Consider the following 23,621-nt stretch of genomic DNA (forward strand, 5'->3'; position numbering starts at 1 on the left):
TTTCTTTCTTAAATACCTTTCAATCACTCCATCCATCTGACCTTTCGACACTCCATCCATCAACTTTCTTTCTTTTTCTTTATTTTCCCTTCCTTCTTTCCTTCCTTCCAATCAGTATTACTCAATCCATCCATTTCTAGTATCTTTCATGACCCCGTTCATCATCCTTTGTTTTCTTTCCTTTCCTTCCTTCCTTCTATCCTTCCTTTTGTTCTTTCTTTCTCACTTTTTCAAATATCTCTCAATATCATTCCATTGATCCATTTCTTTCTTTCTTTCTTTCTTTCTTTCTTTCTTTCTTTCCTTGTTTCTTTCTTTCTTTCTTCAAAATTTCCAATTTTATTCAAAAGGGAAGAAGGGAAAAAAAGAAAGCAAAGAATGTGCAAGGAAAATAAATAAATAAAATGTGTGATCATAATGAGTGTGTCTTAGGATTCTAATGAGTGTGTAGTCCCCTGTCCCCCCCTCTCTCTTTTATCTCCATCCTTCGTTCTTTCTTTCACATCAACATTCAAAATTGATACTTTTATATACAGGACGTCAATCCTCCTCGACTCTTGCATCAACACTTGACAGCGTAAACTATTCTCATCTCCCCAGAAGCACACAACTGCTGCCCAAACACGCTGCCTGCCCTACCTAGGGAGCCTCGCTGTGATTGGAACACAGAGCCTGTTTCAGATTTATATTAGTGAAGAGTGATGAAGTCTTGTTGTAGAAATGTAAAATAAACACTTGTGGCTCTCCTCGAGGCCATGCTTATTAACTCAGATGAAAATCTTGTGCGAAAAGGAACTTTTTATTGAGAGTATGAAAGGGAGAAGAAGGACAGGGACGGGCCAGGATGGGCTGGGGGGGAAACAGGGAGTCCAGAGGAAAGGGCGGATGAATAAAAACGTTGTTATATTCTAATGAGTGCAGGAGAACAGAGGCCTGTTCTTTATGTCGTTTTTTTGAAGTCTGGCTTCACAATGGCTGTTGTGGCACCGCCATCTCCTCGATAAAGACGTCTCCTTCACAAAGACTCGTCTATTCTCCGTAAGAAACAGGCGTCTCTCTTTTCTCGAATGTCAGAGGTTTCAGCCGATTGGATGTGATAAAGCTGTCTGCCGTGAAATTTAAAGATTCCCTCTAAGTTCCCTCTCTCCCTCGCTCTCTCTCTCTCTCCCTCATGTTGGAATAATTTGCTTTGAGCTCCATTGTTCTCGCAGTTTCTCCCTCACTTTTCCTCTCTTTTATTCAGCCGGTTCTACAAGCATGACATCAGTGGCCCACCCAAGCGGTTCCTCCTCCTTCCTATTCACTCTTTAATTCTCTTGTCCTTCACAATTTCTCTCTTTCCTTCTTTTTCTCCTGGCTCTGTTGAAAGGTGTATAAAATGAGTGTCCTAATGAATGAGTTGTGATTCTTCTTCTTCTCTGTGATGATTGCAGCCTGAAGCTCTTCACTACAGACTTCATTCATATTTCATTTCTTTCATTTTTTCCATTTCTTTCTTTCATTGCTTTCTTTCTTTCTATTCATTGCCTTCAGTTTTCTCTTCTTCCTTTTTAGAAAGGAAGATTTTTATTAAATAAAGAGGTGATAAAGAAGAATAGGTGGGTGCTTCAGAAGAAAATAAGTAAGTAATAAAGTAAGTAACAAAGGGGCAGAAAGAAAGAAAGAAAGAAAGAAAGGATGAGTGAAATGAAAAGAAAGATAAGAAAATGGCAGAAAGAAAGAAAGGAAGAAGACGAAGAAGAAGAGTGATATATTCTTTGGAAAAAAACAAAAAAAAAAGGAAAAAATCAGGTTAAATTAAATTAATGAGTTACACAACAAACAATAAATAGATAATAAAATGTAAAAGAAAATCAAATAATGTAAATACAAAGAGCACAGTTATATTATAGGTACAATATTATAATGTAAATTATATCAATGTGTGTGCAGTGTCGCTAATTATTTAGACAGCAATTTAATAAAAATATTTACATTTATCATGAAACAATATAGTGTGTCATTTGTGTTACTTTCACGCAGGCAATTCGGAAATGACTTTTTAAACTGTAACTTTTTTCAGGATGCTGCAGAACAACCAGCTGGAGAGACTGGAGAGTGAAGATCCATGGGAACTCCCCAACCTGCTTTCACTGTGAGTCCTCCTCATCATCATCATCATCATCATAATCGTCATTTATTCCGCCGAAGAAAAGGTTCATTATCAAAAGAGAGAAAATAATCGAAAAGAAATACCATATAAGGGTGTAGTGTTTGGCTTGGGTGATGATGTCATCCTTGGCCTCGTCTCTAATGCAGTAAAGGCAGTGAGTCTCTGTTCTTTATACGCCTATTAAGGTGGTAATGTTGTTTATTATTTGCCCCAGTGGGGAGAATGTGTTTACACCCAGTAAAACAGGTGCTCATGCAGCCACACTCCAGGCTAAAGCACAATAATCCACTCGTAAAGCAGGAAGCAGCTCGACATGTCGTCACGTCACGCCTCTGTTACGTGAAATCGGCAGAAAGGAGTTGCTGTTTGATGTATTAGCTAGCGATCTGCTTTAGCAAAGAGGCAGGCCAGCTTGCTGCGACGGCGGTGTTTCTGTGTTTTCCCCTCAGCGCTGTTACTGTCGCTGTGTAGCTGGATGACTTTTAAACGTTATTTAGCATTAGAAGCTGTAAAGTCTGTGAAACAGATGCCAGATGAGCTCCGAGTCAGGAGCATGCTGGGGCAGTGTTAGCATTGTCCTGCTCCATGGAGACAATCCTATAATTCCATTCAGCGAAAGTGTCGACAAACTGTTACTGCGCACCATGAGTCAGTGCTTCACAGGGAGCGTACTGTGTGCTCGCACCTGAAGCTCCACCCCAAAAGCCCCACCCCCCAAGCTCCACCCCTGAAGCATGAAGCAACCTCTTAGTTTTAGTAGCTAGTTATCGGTAGTTAGCTAGTTAGTTATGGTTCTTTCCTTCTCTCTTTCTTTCTTCATTTGTTCTTTCTTTCATTCTTTCTTTCCACATTTCTTTTTCATGTTTGCTGTTTTTTTTTTGTTTGTTTTTTCTTTCTTTCTTTCCACATTTGGTTCTTTAATTCTTTCCTCATTTTACTTTCATTCATTCTTTCTTTATTTTCACATTTCTGTCTTTCTTTTGTCTTGCTTTCCACATTTCTTTCTTTCTTTCTTGCGCAGTCTAGCTTCAGAAGCAGATCATTAAGTCGTTAGTTCCAGGTGGATCTTCAGGTCAGCTGATGCAGTACAGAGTTGCAGGGTTCTGCACTGAAGGTCAGGGAGGAAGTGATGAGGAGAGCCAGCTAACGGCTGGGAATGAACACGACTAAAACATGTCCTATCAGAGACCAGTTTCATGTTTCAGGGCTCTTTCAAAGAGGCAGCTGTTGTTTTGGGGAGTCTTTGCTCCAGCGTACGATGTTGAAGCATGATTTAAAGTCACTATGTTCATCTGGAAGCCATGAGGAAGACGCAGAATGAGCAGCGAGAGACTCAATGATCTGGAAATTAGTGTAATTTTCCCCTTCTTCTCTCTTTCCTGCACTCCAACAAGCCCCATCCTAATAGGAATCATGCCCTTCCTAACGAGTTCCCTATGATCCGAGTGGAACTGAAACACTGCCTCGCCTTTGACCCCGCTAACTAACTGCAGCTAACTCACTATAGCTAACTCGCTGCAGCTAACTCACTATAGCCAACTCACTGCAGCTAACTTGCTGCAGCTAACTCACTATAGCCAACTCACTGCAGCTAACTCACTGCAGCTAACTCAGTATAGCTAACTTACTGCAGCTAACTCACTATAGCCAACTCACTGCAGCTAACTCACTGCAGCTAACTCAGTATAGCTAACTTACTGCAGCTAACTCACTATAGCCAACTCACTGCAGCTAACTCACTGCAGCTAACTCAGTATAGCTAACTTACTGCAGCTAACTCACTATAGCCAACTCACTGCAGCTAACTCACTGCAGCTAACTCAGTATAGCTAACTTACTGCAGCTAACTCACTATAGCCAACTCACTGCAGCTAACTCACTGCAGCTAACTCAGTATAGCTAACTTACTGCAGCTTTTTTCTTTTTTCACTTCTCTCTCTCTTTGTTTTTAGATGAATAATATCCGTGCACTGATTTCCTTCCACCTGCACGAGGATGTTTGCATTAGAGTCATGAAATTCCATTTTAATTCCTTCACCACCAACAGGGACTTTTCCATTCAGACAGCGTGCCTAGATCCAGACGTTCTCTCTCTCTCTCTCTCTCTCACACACACACACACACACACACACACACACACACACACAATTCCCACAAGAGGCTTTTTTAGCATTTCAGTGAGAAGTTAATATACATGTAATATTTCTTATGCTTCAGATTAAAGTGGAATTTTTTTTTATTTAAACTGATGGAATGATGGGAAATTGAAATTTCAGCTGTCATCTGATGATGTCGTAATGACTGTAAAAGCAGCTGACCAATCAGCATCTTCAATTAAACTTCATTCTTTCTTCATCATTTCTTTCTTTTTTTCTTTCATCATCATTTCATTCATACTTTCTTGGGATTATGAATTTCTTAATTTCTTTCTTTCATTCTCTTTTTATTTGTTCTTTCTTTCTTGATCATGTCTGTTCTTTTTTTCTTTCTTCCCCTCAGCAAACCCTGTAAGCTTGTATATGAACTACTGTTTGTCAGGTCACTAAAGCGCTGTGATGTTTAATTCAGTTGGTTACAAGTGATTTGCATTCCGAGCAGATCTTATTCTCAGATAAATGCTTTAAATGAGTGAGTGCTGCTTCTGCATTGTTCTCAAGAGAGATTTCTCTTAACGTCCTGAACCTGAACGCTGCTGATGCACTGTTACACGGTGTTTCATGGGATCTCCTCTGAGAACAGGAAGTACACCCTGAAAACAGTGCTACTGACTGAGTCACACACCTGTCTGTAGCACAGAGGAGCGCTGACTCAGCGAGGTGAATCCTACAGAGCTGAACCTGATACTCACCCAACACAGCATTAGGTTAATGATAAGATGTGGTTGGGGTTAATTACCGGGCGCGGGCTTCAGGAGCTGACGTCCACTGGCGCCTGGTGCAGACGAGTGCTAACAGGTGGAGCCAAAAAGCTTTACATTATTCCATTATAGGATTACGGCACATTCTCAGCACTGTAAAAACACTGAATATGCAGAGCTACCCAAATATTTGCTTAGAGCACAAGCAGACTTCATCGATGAAATCATTAGATTTCGCTTTAGTATTTATTCTGTGCTTGTCTTGTGCACATGTCTGTATCTTGGACATTTTATGGATGATATAACGATATACAATATACCATATCAAGATATGACATTTTATAATCCACAATTTGGTTCTCGATTTGTTTTTTATTGATCATATATGAAAAACTAATGCAACATCTTCTTCAGAAGATCCTTATTTCCCAGAATAACTTATTATTTAACACCTGTTACACCCAGTGTTGAATTCTCAATTCCGATTGGTCAGAATGTACTGATTAATTTTCTATAACAGCAGCTCTGACAGTTGTACAGCTGCAAATCACAGGTTTATATTAATGCACTTGTTCGAATACTGTTACCGTTTCTATAGTAACAATGAAAACAGAGACTTTTCATTCAGTGTCAATTCTAAGCCTAATGATAAACAGATAAAAAAAATATATCATTGATTAATCATTGATGTGGTGACTTTTTTTGTTTGAAGACATTTACTTAACATTTATGGAAGGAGTCTCCAGTGTCAGCGCTTTGTAATAGTCAGACGTAAAGCTGTAACTTTAGGTTTTCTGACATGGGAAAGTCAGAAAACTTAAAAATTGCAACAGGAAGCAACTCGTCTTGTGGAGGTTCCCCAACATTAAATGTAACTATAAACAGATAAAAAGTATGATGTATCGTTCGTTACTAAATAAATTGTGGGGTATGAGGAATAACACTCTTCATCACATGCTGTTGTAGGAAAATAATCAACTTTGGGATGTTAACAGTAACTCAGCTTCATCACACCAAACCAGTGTAGATTATTTTCCTATAATGGCACAACATGGAGTGTTTTATTCTTTACCTAATACACTACTAATATTACTCCAGTTAATAAAGTCCTCACTTCTCACAGCCAATCAGAACACACTATGCTGGTCTCAGCCAATCAGAACTCATCAAACCGCACTGTTATTTGTGAAGAATGATGAAATTATATTATTATATATTATATAGTGTTTGATGACTGTTGAAATTAAAGCAGTTTTCGGGTGTGCACTCAGGCTTTTAGCCTTGACTGTAATAAAGCTGGAGCAGGAGCGAGGGATGGGGGGAGGAGATGAGGAATGAACGAGTGTGAAAGGTCAGTGGAGGGGAAGAATGTGGAGGAAGTGCTCGCGGCCGACTTCGCTGTCATACATCACAACTTGCCCCCGGAATCCGGAGGGCAGAATTCATTAGATCAAAGGCTTAACGTGTCGACACGGGGAGGACATCCATCTCCACCGAGGACACGGGCAGGCCACAGACGAGCGGCAAGGAGGAGGAGGGAGGAGAAGAGAGGGATGAGAGAGGAGAGGGGGAATAAAGAGGAGGAAAATAAGAAGAGGAGGAGGAGATGTGAAAAGAAAAGAAAAAGAGAGAAGAGTGGAAATACATGGGAAATTAAAGTAAAAGTTTGAAGAATAAATGAAAAGAAAAACTGAAAAGAACAGAAAAAGGGAACATGAGAAAGAAGGAAGAAAGGAAATATATAAGAAGAAAAAACAAATAAATAGAACTGTAAGACTGTTGAAGAAAATAAGTAGAATAAGAATGGAGAAAAAACAAACAAGACGAGAAAAGAGAATAGAAAAAGAACACATGAGAGGCAAAGAGAAAAGAAAAACACGAGAAAGTAAAGAAAGTAAAAGAGAAGAGAGAAGAGTTGAGGACGGAGAAGAAAGGATGAAAAGAAAACAGAAAAGGTGAAAAGAATGATAGAGTGTATAGGAAAAGATAAAGAAGAAAATGGTAATGAAGAGGGATTGAACTATAGTGATCGGTCTGTGCTTTACACAATGTTGAGTGATGACCGGAGATTTTTTTTTTTTCACAATTCCTTCATGTAGTCGAGCTCATTACGGCTGATCACACACTTTTCCCAGCATCCTTTGAGTGTGTCCATTAATTACTCTCTATCTCTTAAAGGATAACTTTCACAATTCGACAAAGGTGGAGAAAACCAAAGCATGTCATAACGGCTATTAAACAAGCCCAAGCTCGAGCAGCTAATCAAGGCTTCAAAAAAAAAAAAATAAAAAATCCACACACAAATCAACTGGAGATCTGCATTAAATCAGACGCTGAGAAACCCAAGAAAAGAAAGCAGAGAGACAAAGCAGTCGGGGTTAATTGGGTTGATTATGCGATTGACAGAAGTCAGTTAGCCGTGACGGAGTGTGTGGTAGTGTGTGTGTTTTCTCTCAGGAGGGAGTGGCGGCTTCAAAGGAATTTTATACGTGAACAATAGTAAATTGTTCGCGTGTCCTGTGATTAGAAAACAGGCCGAGTCTCAAGGCCGCAGTTCACTTTCAAAGAGCTTTTATGAAGCAGAAACAACGCAAAGTGAATGTTTCCTCTGCACTAAACCCCAGAATGAGTCAACAGAAGCCTGGATCTAACAAACACACACCAAAGACATGCTCACTTCTGCTTTATAATCTGCAAATATTAATTATTATAAACACAAATATTTAACTGATTTACTTGTAGTTAACACAAAGTCCACACAAAGTTATAGCAAGTTAACACAAACATGAGCAATAACAAGAAAGCGTGATGTCAGATATTATTATTATTATTATTATTATTATTGAGTGAGTGTGTGTGTGAATGTGTGTGTTAATCGGTCAGTTTAAAACTGTATGTCTTTCTGTTTCAGACGTCTGGACGCTAACCTCATCACAGACGTTCCCACTCAGACATTTTCAGGCATGCGGTCTCTGCGCCACCTGTGGTTGGATGACAATGCGCTAACCGACATCCCAGTGAGCGCGCTCAGTGACCTTTCAACCCTCCAGGCCATGACCCTGGCCCTCAACCGCATCACACACATCCCTGACTACGCCTTCAGGAACCTGTCCAACCTCGTTGTGCTGTATGTAAACACTTCCTTTATACTTCCTACATGTGTGGCTTATTGATGCATTATTTTCATCTTATGCGTAAATGCAGAATGGAATGTGAACAACACAAGCTCGCTCCAGAAGCTTACAAAAGAGGATTACAAAAGAACCCTTAACCTGTTGATTAACCGAACGAAAACATTTTTAAGTCCAAAGGTCTGGATCGAAATCTGTAACTGTTTCTATTCAATGAAAAAATGAATTAAAAATAAAACGACCATTAAAAAATAAATGGAAATGGGATTTGGTAATCATGTCTATTTTTATGAGCCATTATGTTACTCCCACGTCATTTTGGTCACGTCTATCTCTATGTATTGTTTAGCCTGGGTCATTTTTGTTACACCCCCCTCACTTGTCATTTGGTCTGATTCATTTTTTCACTTCCACCTCATTTATCATTTGGCCTGGGTCATTTTTGTCACTTCTGCATCACTTATTGTTTGGGGTCATTTCTGTTACTTCCAACTCTTTATCATTTGGCTGGAGTTTTTCTTGTCACTTCCTCCTTGTTTATTGCTTGGCCTGGGGAATTTTTGTCTCTTCAACCTCATTTATCATTTAGGCCAGGTCATTTTTGTCACTTCCACCTTATGTATCACTTGGCACGAGTCATTTTTGTTACATCAGCCCCATTTATTGTTTGACTTGGTTCACTTTTGTTACTTCTGCATCACATATTGTTGGGGGTCAAATTTGTTAGTTCCCTTGATTACCATCTGGCCTGGGTCATTCTTATCACCTCCTCATTGTTTATTGCTTGGCCTGGGGAGTTCTTTCTCTTCTGCCTCATTTATCAGTTAGCCTGGCTCATATTTTGTCATTTCCACCTCATGTATTGTTTGGCCTGGGTCATTTTTGTTACATCACCCTCATTTATTGTTTGGCTAGGTTCATTTTGTCACTTCTACATCATGTATTGTTTGGGATAATTTTTGTTATCTCCATCTTGTTTACTATTTGGCCTGGGTCATTCTTGTCACCTCCGCCTTGTTTATTGCTTGGCCTGGGGAATTTTTGTCTCTTCAACCTCATTTATCATTTAGGCCAGGTCATTTTTGTCACTTCCACCTTATGTATCACTTGGCCTGGGTCATTTTTGTTACATCAGCCTCATTTATTGTTTGTCCTGATTCGTTTTTGTTACTTCTACATCACATATTGTTCAGTCTCATTTTTGTTACTTCCATCTTGTTTACCATCTGGCCTGGACCATTTTTGTCACCTCCGCCTTGTTTAGTGCCTGACCTGGGGAATTTTTTGTCTCTTCTGCCTCACTTTTCATTTAGCCTAGGTCATTATTGTCGTTTCCACCTTATTATTGTTTGGCGTGGGTTATTTTTGTTACGTCATCTTCATTTATTGTTTGACTGGGTTCATTTTTGTCACTTTTGCATCATGAATAGTTTGTGGTAAATTTTGTTACATGCAACTTGTATACCATTTGGCCTGGGTCATTCTCATCACTTCTTCCTTGTTTATTGTTTGGCCTGGGTCATTTTTGTTTCTTCCCCCTTGTTTATTGCTTGGCTTGAGTCTTTTTTTTTTTAATCACTTCCACCTCATATATTGGTCATTTTTGCCAATCCTGAGTCTCAAGGCTAAAACATGCTTCACACTCACACAGGAGCTTGAGACAGTGAGAGATTTTGGGTCAAACGACAACTAGAACAGCCTATAAAAATAAATCTTTAGTTATTTATGTGTTTAAGGAATATGTCCATCATGAATAAACATGAATATTTTATTTCTGGCCAAACAATTCCTTTAAACTTTTAAATCTACCCTCTACAGTTAACTACAGGTATTAAACTGGAGTTTTAAGATACAAACCCCTGTTGCTGCAGTGGTGCCATCACGGGTACTGTACCTGTATCTAGAAGAATTACTTAGTGTTGTAGTACATTCACATGGTTTGTAGCTCAAGGAACAGAAATGTACCTGAGCATGATGACAGAATGACATATGAAAAGTTCTTGGTTGTTGATTCAGACTTTTGAACCTGACTTTATCTCAGCCTATGCTGCGGTTTCTGTTTATATAAGACATGATTGCTCTCTAATGATTATAATCTCTGAGGGCTTTTGATGCTTTCTTCACTTTTAATGACTGTTTTTGTGTTCAGGCATCTTCATAACAACCTAATCCAGACTCTGGGAGAGAACTGCTTCGAGGGCCTGCGCAGTCTCGAGACTCTGTAAGTGCAATCGTCGCTTTTTTCGAATGATTAAAGGCAACATAAAAAGCCATTTCCTGTTTTTTTAAGTATCAGGCCCTGTAATTTCAGTGACTGAAGGCTCAGCGTGGCGCCAGGTTCAATGAGACGATGGGAAATTAATACAGAAATAACCTGACTTGATTTACTCATGGCATTTCAGTTTCGTATTAAACGCAAACAATAGAGCTCTTATAACACAATCCTGCAGCTCCTGAGGTGTACACAGAGCATGTTTTTCCAAAAACGCTCTTACCTATCATTAAAATAGTTAAAGGAGGTTAAGGTTGAGTTGCATTCTCCTCCATGACCCCTACATGAGAAGCTTTGATCGGTCACAGTAAGCAGATCTGGAGGGAAGGTTGCCAGGATAGTGAGTCACTCCTTGATTAGGACACAATCGCTGAAGTAACACTACAATACAGGCAAGAACATTGTTTCATCAACCCTGTCTGAATTCAGTTTCATTTCAAGTATTTTTAGGCTTTGTCCAAAATGCTGCAGTTCATGTCAGGTTAGTTTTCAACTTCAGTCGTGGCGATTATTTTCTCTTCAACTCACACCCAGTCCCTTTGTTCTTTCCTCTCTCCATCACTTCAATCGTGATCAGTAACACTTTAATACTGTTAAGCTTTTGAGAGCTTTTGGAAATATTTGTAAAATGTATCTTATTTCAAAGATCTATCTTCTTGAAAGAGCAGCGTTTCCTTCAGGAAGTGCACATGTAGTTTCCAAATTGCGACGCCAAAAATCCACATGTTCTTCTCCTCAGTGCACTGACTTGGAGATTAGAATAAAATGATTTTTTTTTTTTTTATTAAAAAAAGGCCCCATGAGAAACACTATTAAACTTCATGAGAAATTTTGAAAGGGGCCATGAATTCTGAGCCAACGTATAATTCTCTAATGTAGCATATGACTAGGTTTTAAAGTGTTCAGCATATGTTCAAGTCATGGTGGTCTCCAGCACACGCAGAGCTTTCACACCTGCTATTTTAACGGCCTGCTGAAGTGCTAAAAATGGCGTTTTATGATTTACGAGAAACAATGAGCCCTGAGAGTCGCACATACACACATCACTTCATTTGAAATCAATCGCAGCACCATGTACAGAACTGCTGTGTTTCTGCTTCTGAGCAGGGGAGCCAGGTCTCTGCAACATTTCCAGCTACATCTCAAACACGTGAAACTAGCCCAGAATGTTCCGCCATTTGAAAAAAAGAGCTGCATTTTTTCTTATTTATTTCTTTGCATGGGAAACAAGGTCACTGAGGTGCGCACGCATTTTGCATTGATCTGTAGTATGCCTTTCCCTTTGCTAGCTTATTACGGATTCCAATTTTAAACAAGATCTTGCCGGGTTTGGACTATTTTTAAACAAGCCCCCAAATAAAAATAAAAATCATGCACGAACCCGCAACTTTGTACCAAAAGTCCAATTTGCCATAAAAACTGTGACTCTGAGGGCAAAATTCAGGTTACACTTTTTAAACAGTACACATTGATACAATAACGTCTCATAAATTACAATTAATATCATTAATCCCTTACTTTTATAGATTTTAAGTATTTCTTTAATCTTTATTTAAAATCAATTTATATGGGAATAATTGAATTGCAACAACACCAGTACACCAGCAAATAATTTCTTATAAAACAGGGCCAGGTTAACGCACAAACTAGCAATATAATGGACACACTAACACACAAACTATTAATATCTTAAATAAGCTAACACACAAACTAGCGTTGTAGTAAACAGGCTAACAAACAAACTAGCGTTAAAGTAAACAGGCTAACACATGAAACAAGGTTACAGTAAAAAGGGTAACAAACAAACTAGCATTATAGTAAACAGACTAACAAACAAACTCACATTAGTTTTGCAAATTTATATAAAACAGGCTAATCCATGAAGTTTTAAATGCTCAGTTTTACAATAAAAATGGAATTTGTCCCCACAATGTCAAAATTGTCACATACGTCCATCATAATGGGGACATTTGTTCCACATGCACACACACACAAGCTGAAATAGAGCGAGCGTTTTAGTGTGTGTGGCCAGGGGCCAAGGCCGCGCTGCCTCTGCTCTGCACTTCAAACACGCTGGCAGCTTTCCAGCTTCCCCTTTTTAAAAAAGGAGCTAAAATACATAAACGATTATTCTGCTTTGAAAGCTTACACTTAGCACTGAGGGATGAGAGCGATAATTACGGGGATGATGAGGCCTATTCAGCTCGGAGTGCTCTTGGTGCAGGGATGGAGCTTCGTGAGTCAGGAGGAACGCTGCCAAACACACTCTTATTTAACTGATTATCCCTCTGCCACTCCTTTCAAAAGGCAGGCTGGGAAGAAAAGCTCCTTTTCCTGCCCTTTAGAGGAGTCTCGCAGTAATGGGCATGTGCTGAGATTACATTTTCATAATGCCTCACAATAATAACCTAACCTACCTTCAGGGTTTATCTTAAAGCAGTATCATGATAACGAGATATCTTTTTCTCTTTTTTTTGTCTAACAGGTGCTTATGTAAACTTATATATAGCTTACAAAAACTGCAAATATTAACTTTCAAGATCAAAATTATTAATTTTGATGATAATAAATTTATAAATTTATTATAAATTATCCATGATTTACCACCATTTTTATTTAAGAGGGGTACTAGTAGAAATTAACATTACTGTAACAGTAGTGGTCAAAACGTTATGTCAGTATTTATGTGGTGGAAGTTCTGCGTATTCAGAGTCGGGTTACTCATCTGCTTAAGTTGATGTAAGTAGTTCACGTAGTTCATGCCCGATTTTTCTTAAGTAGAAGTGTCCGAGATGGGGGTTTTCAATAGTGACTAGATCTCTGCCCTAAAACACAAGCACTTGCCTTTAAACCTGAAAGAATATAAGGGATAGAAAATGCAGACCGGGGTGGATAGGAAGGATAAACTGACCGCTACTCATCTGCTACTCATCTGCTACTCAGCTCAATTTAAGAGTTGTTCTTAATTTTATCCATCAGTCATAAGATATTGTTCAATAAGCAATATCTCAGATGAAGGTGCCGTCCTTTCATGTTCTCCATGTATTTTTAAAAAAAACATTCTTGTGGACTTTAAAGGGATGATATTATTCATTTATTAATAGTGTCATATTATTCAATATTGGCCTCAAACGTCATTCAATAGTTTTTTTTTTCTTTACAGCCCAAAACATGAATTCCAATATGAAATCAATCTTCTTTTACATCAAACTATCAGACAGTGAAACTAGACTTAATACTGCTCATAGCTTGAACTGCGAGGTCAGAATTGTGCATAACTGAGACACACTTTTTTTTCCATCAAACTCCACTCCATGTTCTACTTCTACTTCTGCATAACTTCTGAAAAGTCTGTACAAACTTATATTATATGACCAAATGTTTGTGGAAACCTGACCATCACACCCATATGTGGTTCTTCCCCAAACTGTTGCCACATAGTTGGAAGTACACAATTGTATAGGATGACTTTGTGTGCTGTAGCTTTACAATTTCTCTTCACTGGAATTAAGGGACCCAAACCTGTTCCAGCATGACAGTGCCTCTGTGCACAAAGCCAGCTCCATGAAGACATGATTTGCCAAGGTTGGAGTGGAAGAACTCGAGTGTCCTGCACAGAGCCCTGACCTCAACCCCACTGAACACCTTTGGGATGAACTGGAACACCGACTGCACCCCAGACCTCCTCACCAACATCAGCGCCTGACCTCACTAATGCTCTTGTGGCTGAATGATCACAAATCCCCACAGCCACACTCCAAAAATTTCTAGTGGAAAGCCTTCCCAGAAGAGTGGAGCTTATTATAACAATTATAACAATGTTCAACAAGCACATGTAGGTGTGATGGTCAGGTGTCCACAAGCATTTGACCATATAGTGTAGATTTGGGGAATGTTATGTGGCTGTAAAATCTAAAAATGATGCCTGGGTCAACAGAACCAAACTAGTAGTGCACACTCCAGGAGGGTTAATGAAAGGCATGCAGCAAAAGTAATGTATGCGAAAGAAGATCATGTCATGGTGAGTTAGGTTGAGCGGAACAGCTGTAACACCACATAAACCCAGCGAGGATTTCCCCTCGCACCATCCGATCTCCAGCTGTTTGCTTATGTTATAGAGCAGCAGGACGACAGATGAAGTTACAGTATCAAAACATCATGGCACATATAGATATAAAGCTGCTGGTGTTCAAGACTGCCTGATAAAAATTAAAACAACTGTATCTAGTGTACAGATATAGCCAGGACATAAGGACATAAGTCCAACATCATAACCATCATTGCCAAATGTACTGTAACATTTTAAAAATAACTTCATATAGTACATTCTTAACGCAGTTTCCATAAATATTTCAATAAGTCATAAAATGGATAAGTCTTGAAGAATGGATAGACCAATTCCCCAGCACACAAGTACGGAATAACACACTTGGGGATGTCAGGTTGTAGGAAAATAATCAATGAATCAATGCAATTTGCCAACAATTATTATTTTTATTTATTAATTAGTGATATTGTAATTTTATAGTTATAGTAGTATAGTTACATTTAATGATGTCAGATGTCCATAACACAATTTAGCTCCTGTTATCACAGCTATAAACAGTTGTTTCCTCACCATGCACCATGCATTATTATGAACCTCTCTTGAAGTTAATAATAAAATGAAAAATTCACGTTGCCATGTTACTGAGAAACCACAAAGCCGCTGTGCTGAAGATTTTCCCATGTCGGAAAACTTAAAGTTACAGCTTTATCTCTGAATGTTCCAAAGGGCTGACACTGGAGACTCCTTCATAAATGCAAAATAAGTGTCTCCTCTCACAAAACTTCACAATATCAACACTTTTGTATATATTTTATTTAATGTGTTTATATGGGGCATCCACCATACACATCCTTGTGAATTATTGCTGTAGAAACAATAACATATTAGAATAAGTGTATTAATATAAACCTTGCAATATAGGATTTGGGTTCTGGTAAGTTCTTTTATATGTATGTATGTTTTAATATTTTAATATACAAATCATTAATCAACCCACAGTCTTTGTAAATGTACAGTTACTGACCGTAGCACAGATGTGACACTGACATAGTGTCACGGTAGTGTGTTTGGTGTTTGGAGTGAATGTATCCGCAGTGTTAAACACCTCAGTGTCAGTGCTGGACTGCCAAAAATCTCCAGCCAGGTGCAGTTAACGTCTAAACACTTGCTACTATGATGAGCCTCTTTTTCCCCCCCTTCATTTTTCTCCAGCGAGCTGAACTTCAACACTCTTCAGGAATTTCCCGTGGCCATCCGGACACTGAACAAACTCCAGGAGCTGTAAGTAACCCTGAGTAACCCTGAGTAACATTACCAAGCACGCATCTGTTCACAGCACCCCCTTTCATGAGGGCCATCTGGCGTGTTACCTTTCAGGAAAAGAAAATAAAAACTCACTTAAATTGATGGTAGAAATGCATGTGAGCTGGGAGCAGATGTGGCGAGTGTGCGAGACGAGAGTGTGTGGAAGTGGGGCTGCCTCGAGTGTCGCTTCGCTGTGACAGCTGCTTCCACACCACACTCACACATGCTTACATACACACTCACAGACACACACACTCAGAAATGCAGATCATACGGCCATGTGATACACACAAAAACACTGATATACAGATAAAAAGACAGGTACAGACAGATAAAAATTCCCAAAATGTTCAACTTGTCTGTGTGATGTCACATCTATGACATCACCAAGCTGGCAGGATGTGATAAAATGTTAGTATGCCAGTTTAAACCATGTAGATATCCACTACAGCATAACACTAACACTCTATTTCACATTTCCTTGTTACAGTATACTGTCATATTGTTGTATCGTCACCACCCTAGCAAGCAGTGTGTGTGTGTATTACAAAGGTGCATGTGTGTTTCTCTTTTGCTTTGCAGGGGTTTCCACAACAATAACATCAGGGTGATTCCTGAGAGAGCTTTTGTGGGGAACCCACTGCTGCAGACCATGTGAGTCTCATCGTACCACCACGGCTTTCCAGCTGTAGAGTTAACAACCTGGTGCAATTCTAATAAGTTGATCATTAAAATGACTAGATCCACAACAGAGCCGGTCAATATCTCTAAATACTCTCCCTTAAACTCTCCCCTCAGTCATTTTTACGAGAATCCCATCCAGTTTGTTGGAAGATCTGCTTTCCAGTTCTTGCCACAGTTACACACTCTGTAAGTATAACCATTGTATATAAACAGACATATAAAATAGCAGAAGCGCATAATAAAAAAATTAAGTAAACAAATCAAATTGGAGCTACGTCATCAGACATGTACCGTAACACAGTAATCATAAACACTGGCTGTGGTTCCTAGAATATTGGAATGGAAATGAGAATGTCAGTAGGTCATGTGATGCTTCTGTTGATGCTCATTAGCATAACAAGCTTTCACTAATGAATTCTGAAATCTGCTTTCAGATCTCTGAATGGCGCCACTGAGATACGGGAATTCCCTGACCTGACAGGGACCACCAGCCTGCAAGTGCTGTGAGTACCATCCTCACTCCCAACCACTCACATACACCCACTCACATACACCCACTCTCATACACCCACTCACATACACCCACTCACATACACCCACTCTCATTCACCCAGTCAGAGCCACACTCTCAAATCGACTTCTTCAAATCCACTTCCACCAATACAAATCCACCCACTCAAATCCATTTGCTCTTTTTTCCCTGCTCAATTCCACCAAATCAAATCCACCCACTTAATTCTACCCACTCACTTCTGTCCAGTCAAATCCACCTGTTCAACTTTACCCACTTGCTTTCAACTGCTCACTTATACCCATTCAAATTCACCCACTCAAATCCACCTGCTCAAATCCACCCACCTGTATTCACCTGCTCAATTCCACCTGTTCAATTCAACCTCCTTGCTTCCATGAACTCAAATCCACCCATTTAAATATATATATTTCTGCCCAGTCAAATCCACCTACTCAAATCTACTCCCTTGCTTCCACCTGCTCAAATCCACTCACTCACTTCCACCAACTCAAATCCACCTGCTCATATCCATTCATTCTCTTCCACCTGCTCAATTCCACCCTGCTTGCTTCCACCAACTCAAATCCACCCTCTCAAATATACCCGCTCGCATCCACTCCTCAAATCCATCAACTCAAACTGACCCACTCAAATCCATATACTCAGATCTACCCACTTGCTACCACAAAGTGAAACGCACCTGGTCAAATCCACCTGCTCATTTCTACTCACCCGAAATCTACTCACTCACTTCCACCCCTCAAATTCATCCACTCAAATCCATCCACTCCAATCTGTTTGCTCGAATCCACCAGCTCAAATTCACCCACTCAAATTCATCCATTCAAACCCACTCACTCAATTCACCCACTCGCTTCTACCCGTTTAAATTTAAGGGCTCAAATCAAAGCATTCAAATTCACCCACTCAAATCCATCTACTCAAATATAAGTGCTCAAATCCCCCTGCTCAGATCCACCCACTTAATAACCTTCACACACTTTCATCTTCTTGCAAATTTTAATGCTGGATTTGCTTTACAGAAAATAGGCTTTCACTAAAACACAATGTGCAGAGAGAATCCAACAACCAAAGTGTGTAACGAAAGTTATCATTTATTTAGAGTGAGACTGAAGTCTCGTTCCTTCCTCGTTCGTTCTTGTGTGTTTGTTTGAGTTCAAAGTCCTGTAAATATCTAATTGGGTCATCGGAAAAAAATTTGACATGCCAGTGTCTAATACTATAGCCGTTGTTAAAGTGCAAAAATTGCATTACATCTTGCTGACATTCCCAGTGTGGAAACACTAAAGTACTAAAATTATTCAACACACACCATGTGACACACAGCTACTAAACAGAAATGAATTAGAACATTTGGGACGGAGCCCTAACATGGCCAACAATCAAGTATGAACAAACCTAGACAAGAACTATGATGTCTACAATTCTCAAAGAATAGTCTGAGTTCAAAATGATTTAGTGTTTATTCTCATACACACTCACACACTCATCCTCTCTCTCACTCGTTCCCTGCGTTTCAGCACTCTGACCCGAGCAGGTCTCACCAGTCTGCCACCTGATCTCTGCCAACAGCTGCCCAATCTCAGAGTGCTGTGAGTACACACATACACACACACACACACACACACACACACACACACACACACACACACACACACACCCCTAATGCACTGCTCACACACTCACCTTTGCCCCTTCTGATCAAGTTCACTCTGAAAAAGCACAAAGGTCTGATGGGTAATTTCTCTGTAGGCATTATATATCAAAGCACTGTTTCTTCTGTCTCCTGCATTTAAGAGGAAACTATTAGAACTAGGAGTGTGATGACACAGTCCAGAAATATTGGCACCCTTGGTAAAGTTTGGTAAAAAAGGTTATGGACAAAAATGTTTTTGTAAATAATTGTCTCACACTGAAAAAAAGAAAATAATAATAATAAAACACATGAAAAATTAGATTTTAAACAAAACCACAAGTGTCACAATTATTGGTACCCTTGCATTTAGGACTTAATGCAAGTCCTATATGTGTGCATATATATATATATATATACACGTAATTTTTAATTATCAAAATTTTTTTTTTTAATTTTTAATGTCAAAATGGCGTGTCTTTATAGTGATGCTGTTAAATCCTTAATAAATAATAACATTTATTTGTGTGTTTTACAGTGAGTTGTCTCATAATGCAGTCGAGGATTTGCCAAGTTTTTACCGCTGTACTTCACTGCAAGAGATGTGAGCTATCTTTTTTTATCATTTAGATCTCAGCCACACTTGAGTATCACTGTGTATTTCCTGAGCTTATGTTATTTTGTGTGTGTGTGTGTGTGTGTGTGTGTGTAGTGGACTGCAGCACAATAGGATCAGGAGGATTGAGCTGAACACGTTTCAACAGCTTGTATCCCTTCGATCACTGTGAGTTTCCTCACTATTTTATACTTTTACTAAAAGAGGAACTGTTAGAAATCAGATCACAGAGATGTTATTCAGGTCAATAATAAGAATTTGTTTTTCTCTTGTATATTAGTTTACGTAACCTTTTAGGCAATTAACCTACTAAAATAAGGTGTAGCTTATTTAATGTCAGTTACCTTAAAACTGGCTATAAAAATTCATCACAATGGACTCGTGAAGCTTCTAAGAAATACATCATTTAACGTGTGATCAGCAACGTATTGATCTCTGAGATGGAGACAAAGTAGGTACAAAACAATTTACATTTAAAATAAATTATAAAATGTTATTGCTATATTTTCTGATAGAACATTGCTGAAGGAACAGAACACAAGGGGTCATTTCCAATACAGCTTCATATTATATTTAAACTGTATATCCACACATTGTGTTCATATCCATGGGTGTAATGATATATTGAGTTGAGCAGCACTGACCCCTAGTGGCTCCCACATGCAAATTGCACTTTTTGTGAACTTGGAATGAGCTGAAATTGATGGAGGAATTAAAGAAACATTAATGTTGATAGAAGAACAATTTAAAGGACATTTTTCGAAAAGCTTATAGTCTCTTTGTACAGTTAAATTCTTAGTTTGTTCGTTCTCATGGATGCTGCAATAAAGGAAAAATAAGAAAATAAAAGCAATGTTTAAAAATTGTGTAATGTGTGTGTGTGTGTGTGTGTGTGAGAAAAGTTATAAAATTATGATGCAGCAAAACTATCAGAGAGAAACAGTGGTGATAAGAAAATCTATACAGTGAATGTAACCTGCTCATATTTACATAAGCTATCTTGCGTGAGTTATTGTGCAATTTAAGGTAGTTCACACTGCAGCATTTATACATTAAAATCTTTATGACTGGAAGGAAAGAAAGAACATGGTGCATAAAGAACAAAATAAAGAACAAAGTGCATGCAGTATATTTTTTGTGGGCAGAAGTGTGTGGCTTGGACACTGTCTTACTGCAGTGCATTGTAAAAATGAAGACATTATATTTTTTTACAAGATGAAAACTAATAATTAGTTTGTTGTTATACACAGTGATCTGAGTTGGAATCAGATTGAGATGATCCACCCTGACGCCTTCACATCTCTCCACTCCCTGCTCAAACTGTGAGTGCACACACACACACACACACACACACACAACATAGCATAATACATATGAACTAGGAACTTGGGCTTCCACGAGATATGATACGATCCAATTTTGATTCGTAAAGCAACAATTTGATACAGTATGATTTAATTTGATTCAATTTAATAGCCTTTGATCGATAAGTGACCAACGTTGAATCTGGGATCTAGATAGATAGATAGATAGAGAGAGAGAGAGAGAGAGAGAGAGAGAGAGAGAGAGAGAGTACTTTATTGATCTCTGAGGGAAATTGTTTTGTTGCAGCAATACAATAAACAACAGAAATTACAAGGACACATCTATGCACAGAGACCACAAATTACAGTAGCCATACCAGTTAAAATAATTAAGTAAGAATAAAATAAGATGCTAAGTAGCGACAAAAGTAAGTAAAGTGGTTATAGTGCAGGTGTTGATCATAAGTGACTGTCATTAGAATGAGTCCATGAGAAAAAAGAATAAATAGTAATAAATACCATGTGGTGGAATGTGTGTGTGTGTGTGTGTGTGTGTGTGTTGGACGTTAATTTAATGACATACAGCATGACTATTTTAAGGGGCAGACTTACAGGCATATGACCTTGCTAGCCTATTTAAACACCGGCTTAATTTGGAGTGTTAACTGTGAAATAAAGGCACCAAACTGTACTTTTCCTTGTCACTGATGTGTTATCATCATGGGCTCACTCAGTATGTATCATTTACCTGGAAATGTGAATATAATGTACCATTAACATACATAATTGGACCTAGAAGACCACTGGTTTACTCGAAATCTATTAAAAGTGCACTACATGCACCTTCTCAGGTAACAAATACACACTAATATAAGCTGCATTGTGAGTGTTTATTATATTCTCCCTCTCTCTCTCTCTCTCTCTCTCTCTCTCTCTCTGCAGTGATCTGAGTGATAACCGGCTGTCCCGAGTCCCCCTGTCTGGCCTGAGCAGTCTTACTCACCTCAAACTGAAAGGAAACACACACCTGTCTCACTCCTTCAGAGAGGAAGAGTTGCCCAACATCAGGTATCCCATAGTCCTCTGTTCCTGCCTCAGAAATGTTCATCAACCCGGATGAGATGATGCACATTAGTGCTGTCAGAATGAATTTAAACTTAAATTTCACAATAGTGATATGTTTAAAATCCTGAGGTCTACTTTTTTTGTCACCTAACATGCTATGACACTTAACCCCTAACAACTAACATATGACTAATTGTGTCAGTTGATGTAGAAAACCACATGGCATTTGTGGCATAGGTATTTTTTTGTTTGTTTGTTTGTTTTAATTTGTTTGTTTGTTACATCTTTTGAATATAAATCACACTCTGATACATTTAGTTCACTACATAGTGACTACAATAGCATTATGTTATAGCCTATGTAGTGAGCATATGCAGTGAATGTAGTTGCATATAATGTATATCTGCTGTAGGAACAAGATCTGAAGATGCATGGCTTTAACACATTTATATTTAACACATTGATAGTTTATAGAGTAAAAGCATTTCTCGATAATTCTTTCATCTTGTACCAACATTTCAAAAAATCCTTAAATTATTCACAACCATCTCATAATCATCTAAATATCTGAATAATCATTACTGCTGCATTCAACTTAACACAGAAGTGAGAACTTGGAATTCATCAGAACTGTGTCATTTTCAAACTTGGTGTGTTCTAGCTACAAAATAGCCAGCTAAAAAACACTAACTCCTCCATTAAAGCAGCAACAAGCTAGTCAGCTGACGTTAGCCGTATGAGCAATCTTTAAAGTTTAGAATACATTTACCTGTATGGTCAATGTTATATATTTGCCCAACTATGAAGCAAATACTATTATAATCTCAAAAAAAGAGAGGTGGTGCTTTACAGCATGGGCAGCCATCTTGGTGTGATGTCATACACTGAGTAGGAAATACTGATCTCTGAATGTTAAGTAAACACAACTAACAAACGTTATCTCAGAATATCCAGAGCACAATGACGTGCCCAATTAGACTACAACATCAAGCTAACTATTAGTGATACTGATTTGTTCAATTCAGTGATTGTAAAACATTAGCCAACAGATATTTGGTGTTTGCACTGAATATATATATATATATATATATATATATATATATATATATATATATATATATATATATATATATAGATACACACAAGGCTAATGTTGCTAACAAGTAAGGGAAGCCTTTAGCCACCAGTTTAGCATCATCATGAAAATTACATTTGTAACAAAATTGATGTGAAATTCTCCCTAAAATCTGTCCATGTGTGATGTGAATGTTTATTTTTCCCCCTTCAGGGTAATCGAGATGCCCTATGCCTATCAGTGCTGCGTGTTTGGAGCATGCAGCGGATACAGATCCGCTGCTCAGTGGGAGGAAACGGCAGGCACAGAGGAGGAGGAGCTTCAGAAAAGAGCACTCGGCCTCGTCCCAATTCACTCTGACTGTAAGAACATCAGATTTATTACCATATAACCCTCCGCTGTGTGCTTAGATTGTATAGTAATACAACTGTAGCATTGATTTTTTTTTTAATAAAAATCCACAGTAGGCTTTTCAGAGAGGCTTTGCATTTTTCTTTCTATCCTTTTATCCTTTAGGACTTTGTATTTTCATGGTAAACATATAGCAAGTATTTTTTCTTGAGATAATTAACACAATAATCAGGCTTGAAGACATGACAGCATTTAACTAAATGCAGGAACTGTCAGGGTCCCAGCTATACCACGGTGATGTTGAATTCTCAGTTCCGATTGGTCAAAATGTGTTGATTAATTTTCTCTAACAGCAGCTCTGACAGTAGTTCCAGCTGCAAGACAAACCTCAGTTTATATAAATGCCGTCATTGTAATACATTATCATTTCTATAGTAACAACATGTAATCGTTGATATGGTGAAGTTTTCTGTAAGGAGACGTTTATTTAGTATTGATGGAAGGAGTCTCCAGTGTCAGCGCTTTGTAACAGTTAAACGTAAAGCTGTAGGTAAGTTTTCAGAGACGAGTTTATGTTTCGCGGTTTCTCTGTA

General features: G+C 38.5%; 1 protein-coding gene across 1 annotated transcript in view; it reads left to right on the plus strand.

The window, feature by feature from the left end:
• Positions 1–23,621, plus strand: part of LOC113545529 (leucine-rich repeat-containing G-protein coupled receptor 6) — an 80,203-nt gene that overhangs the window by 52,231 nt on the left and 4,351 nt on the right. Inside the window, exons 4-16 of the mRNA XM_026944911.3 lie at positions 2,063–2,134; positions 7,921–8,136; positions 10,290–10,361; positions 15,673–15,741; positions 16,348–16,419; positions 16,564–16,635; positions 16,884–16,952; positions 18,505–18,576; positions 19,156–19,221; positions 19,330–19,401; positions 20,484–20,555; positions 21,480–21,605; positions 22,891–23,039. Of these exons, the coding sequence (XP_026800712.3) occupies positions 2,063–2,134; positions 7,921–8,136; positions 10,290–10,361; positions 15,673–15,741; positions 16,348–16,419; positions 16,564–16,635; positions 16,884–16,952; positions 18,505–18,576; positions 19,156–19,221; positions 19,330–19,401; positions 20,484–20,555; positions 21,480–21,605; positions 22,891–23,039 (1,199 nt within the window). The remainder of the gene's footprint in view (positions 1–2,062; positions 2,135–7,920; positions 8,137–10,289; positions 10,362–15,672; positions 15,742–16,347; positions 16,420–16,563; positions 16,636–16,883; positions 16,953–18,504; positions 18,577–19,155; positions 19,222–19,329; positions 19,402–20,483; positions 20,556–21,479; positions 21,606–22,890; positions 23,040–23,621) is intronic.

This window comes from Pangasianodon hypophthalmus, chromosome 16, assembly GCF_027358585.1.
Source record: "Pangasianodon hypophthalmus isolate fPanHyp1 chromosome 16, fPanHyp1.pri, whole genome shotgun sequence".
Taxonomy (NCBI): domain Eukaryota; kingdom Metazoa; phylum Chordata; class Actinopteri; order Siluriformes; family Pangasiidae; genus Pangasianodon; species Pangasianodon hypophthalmus.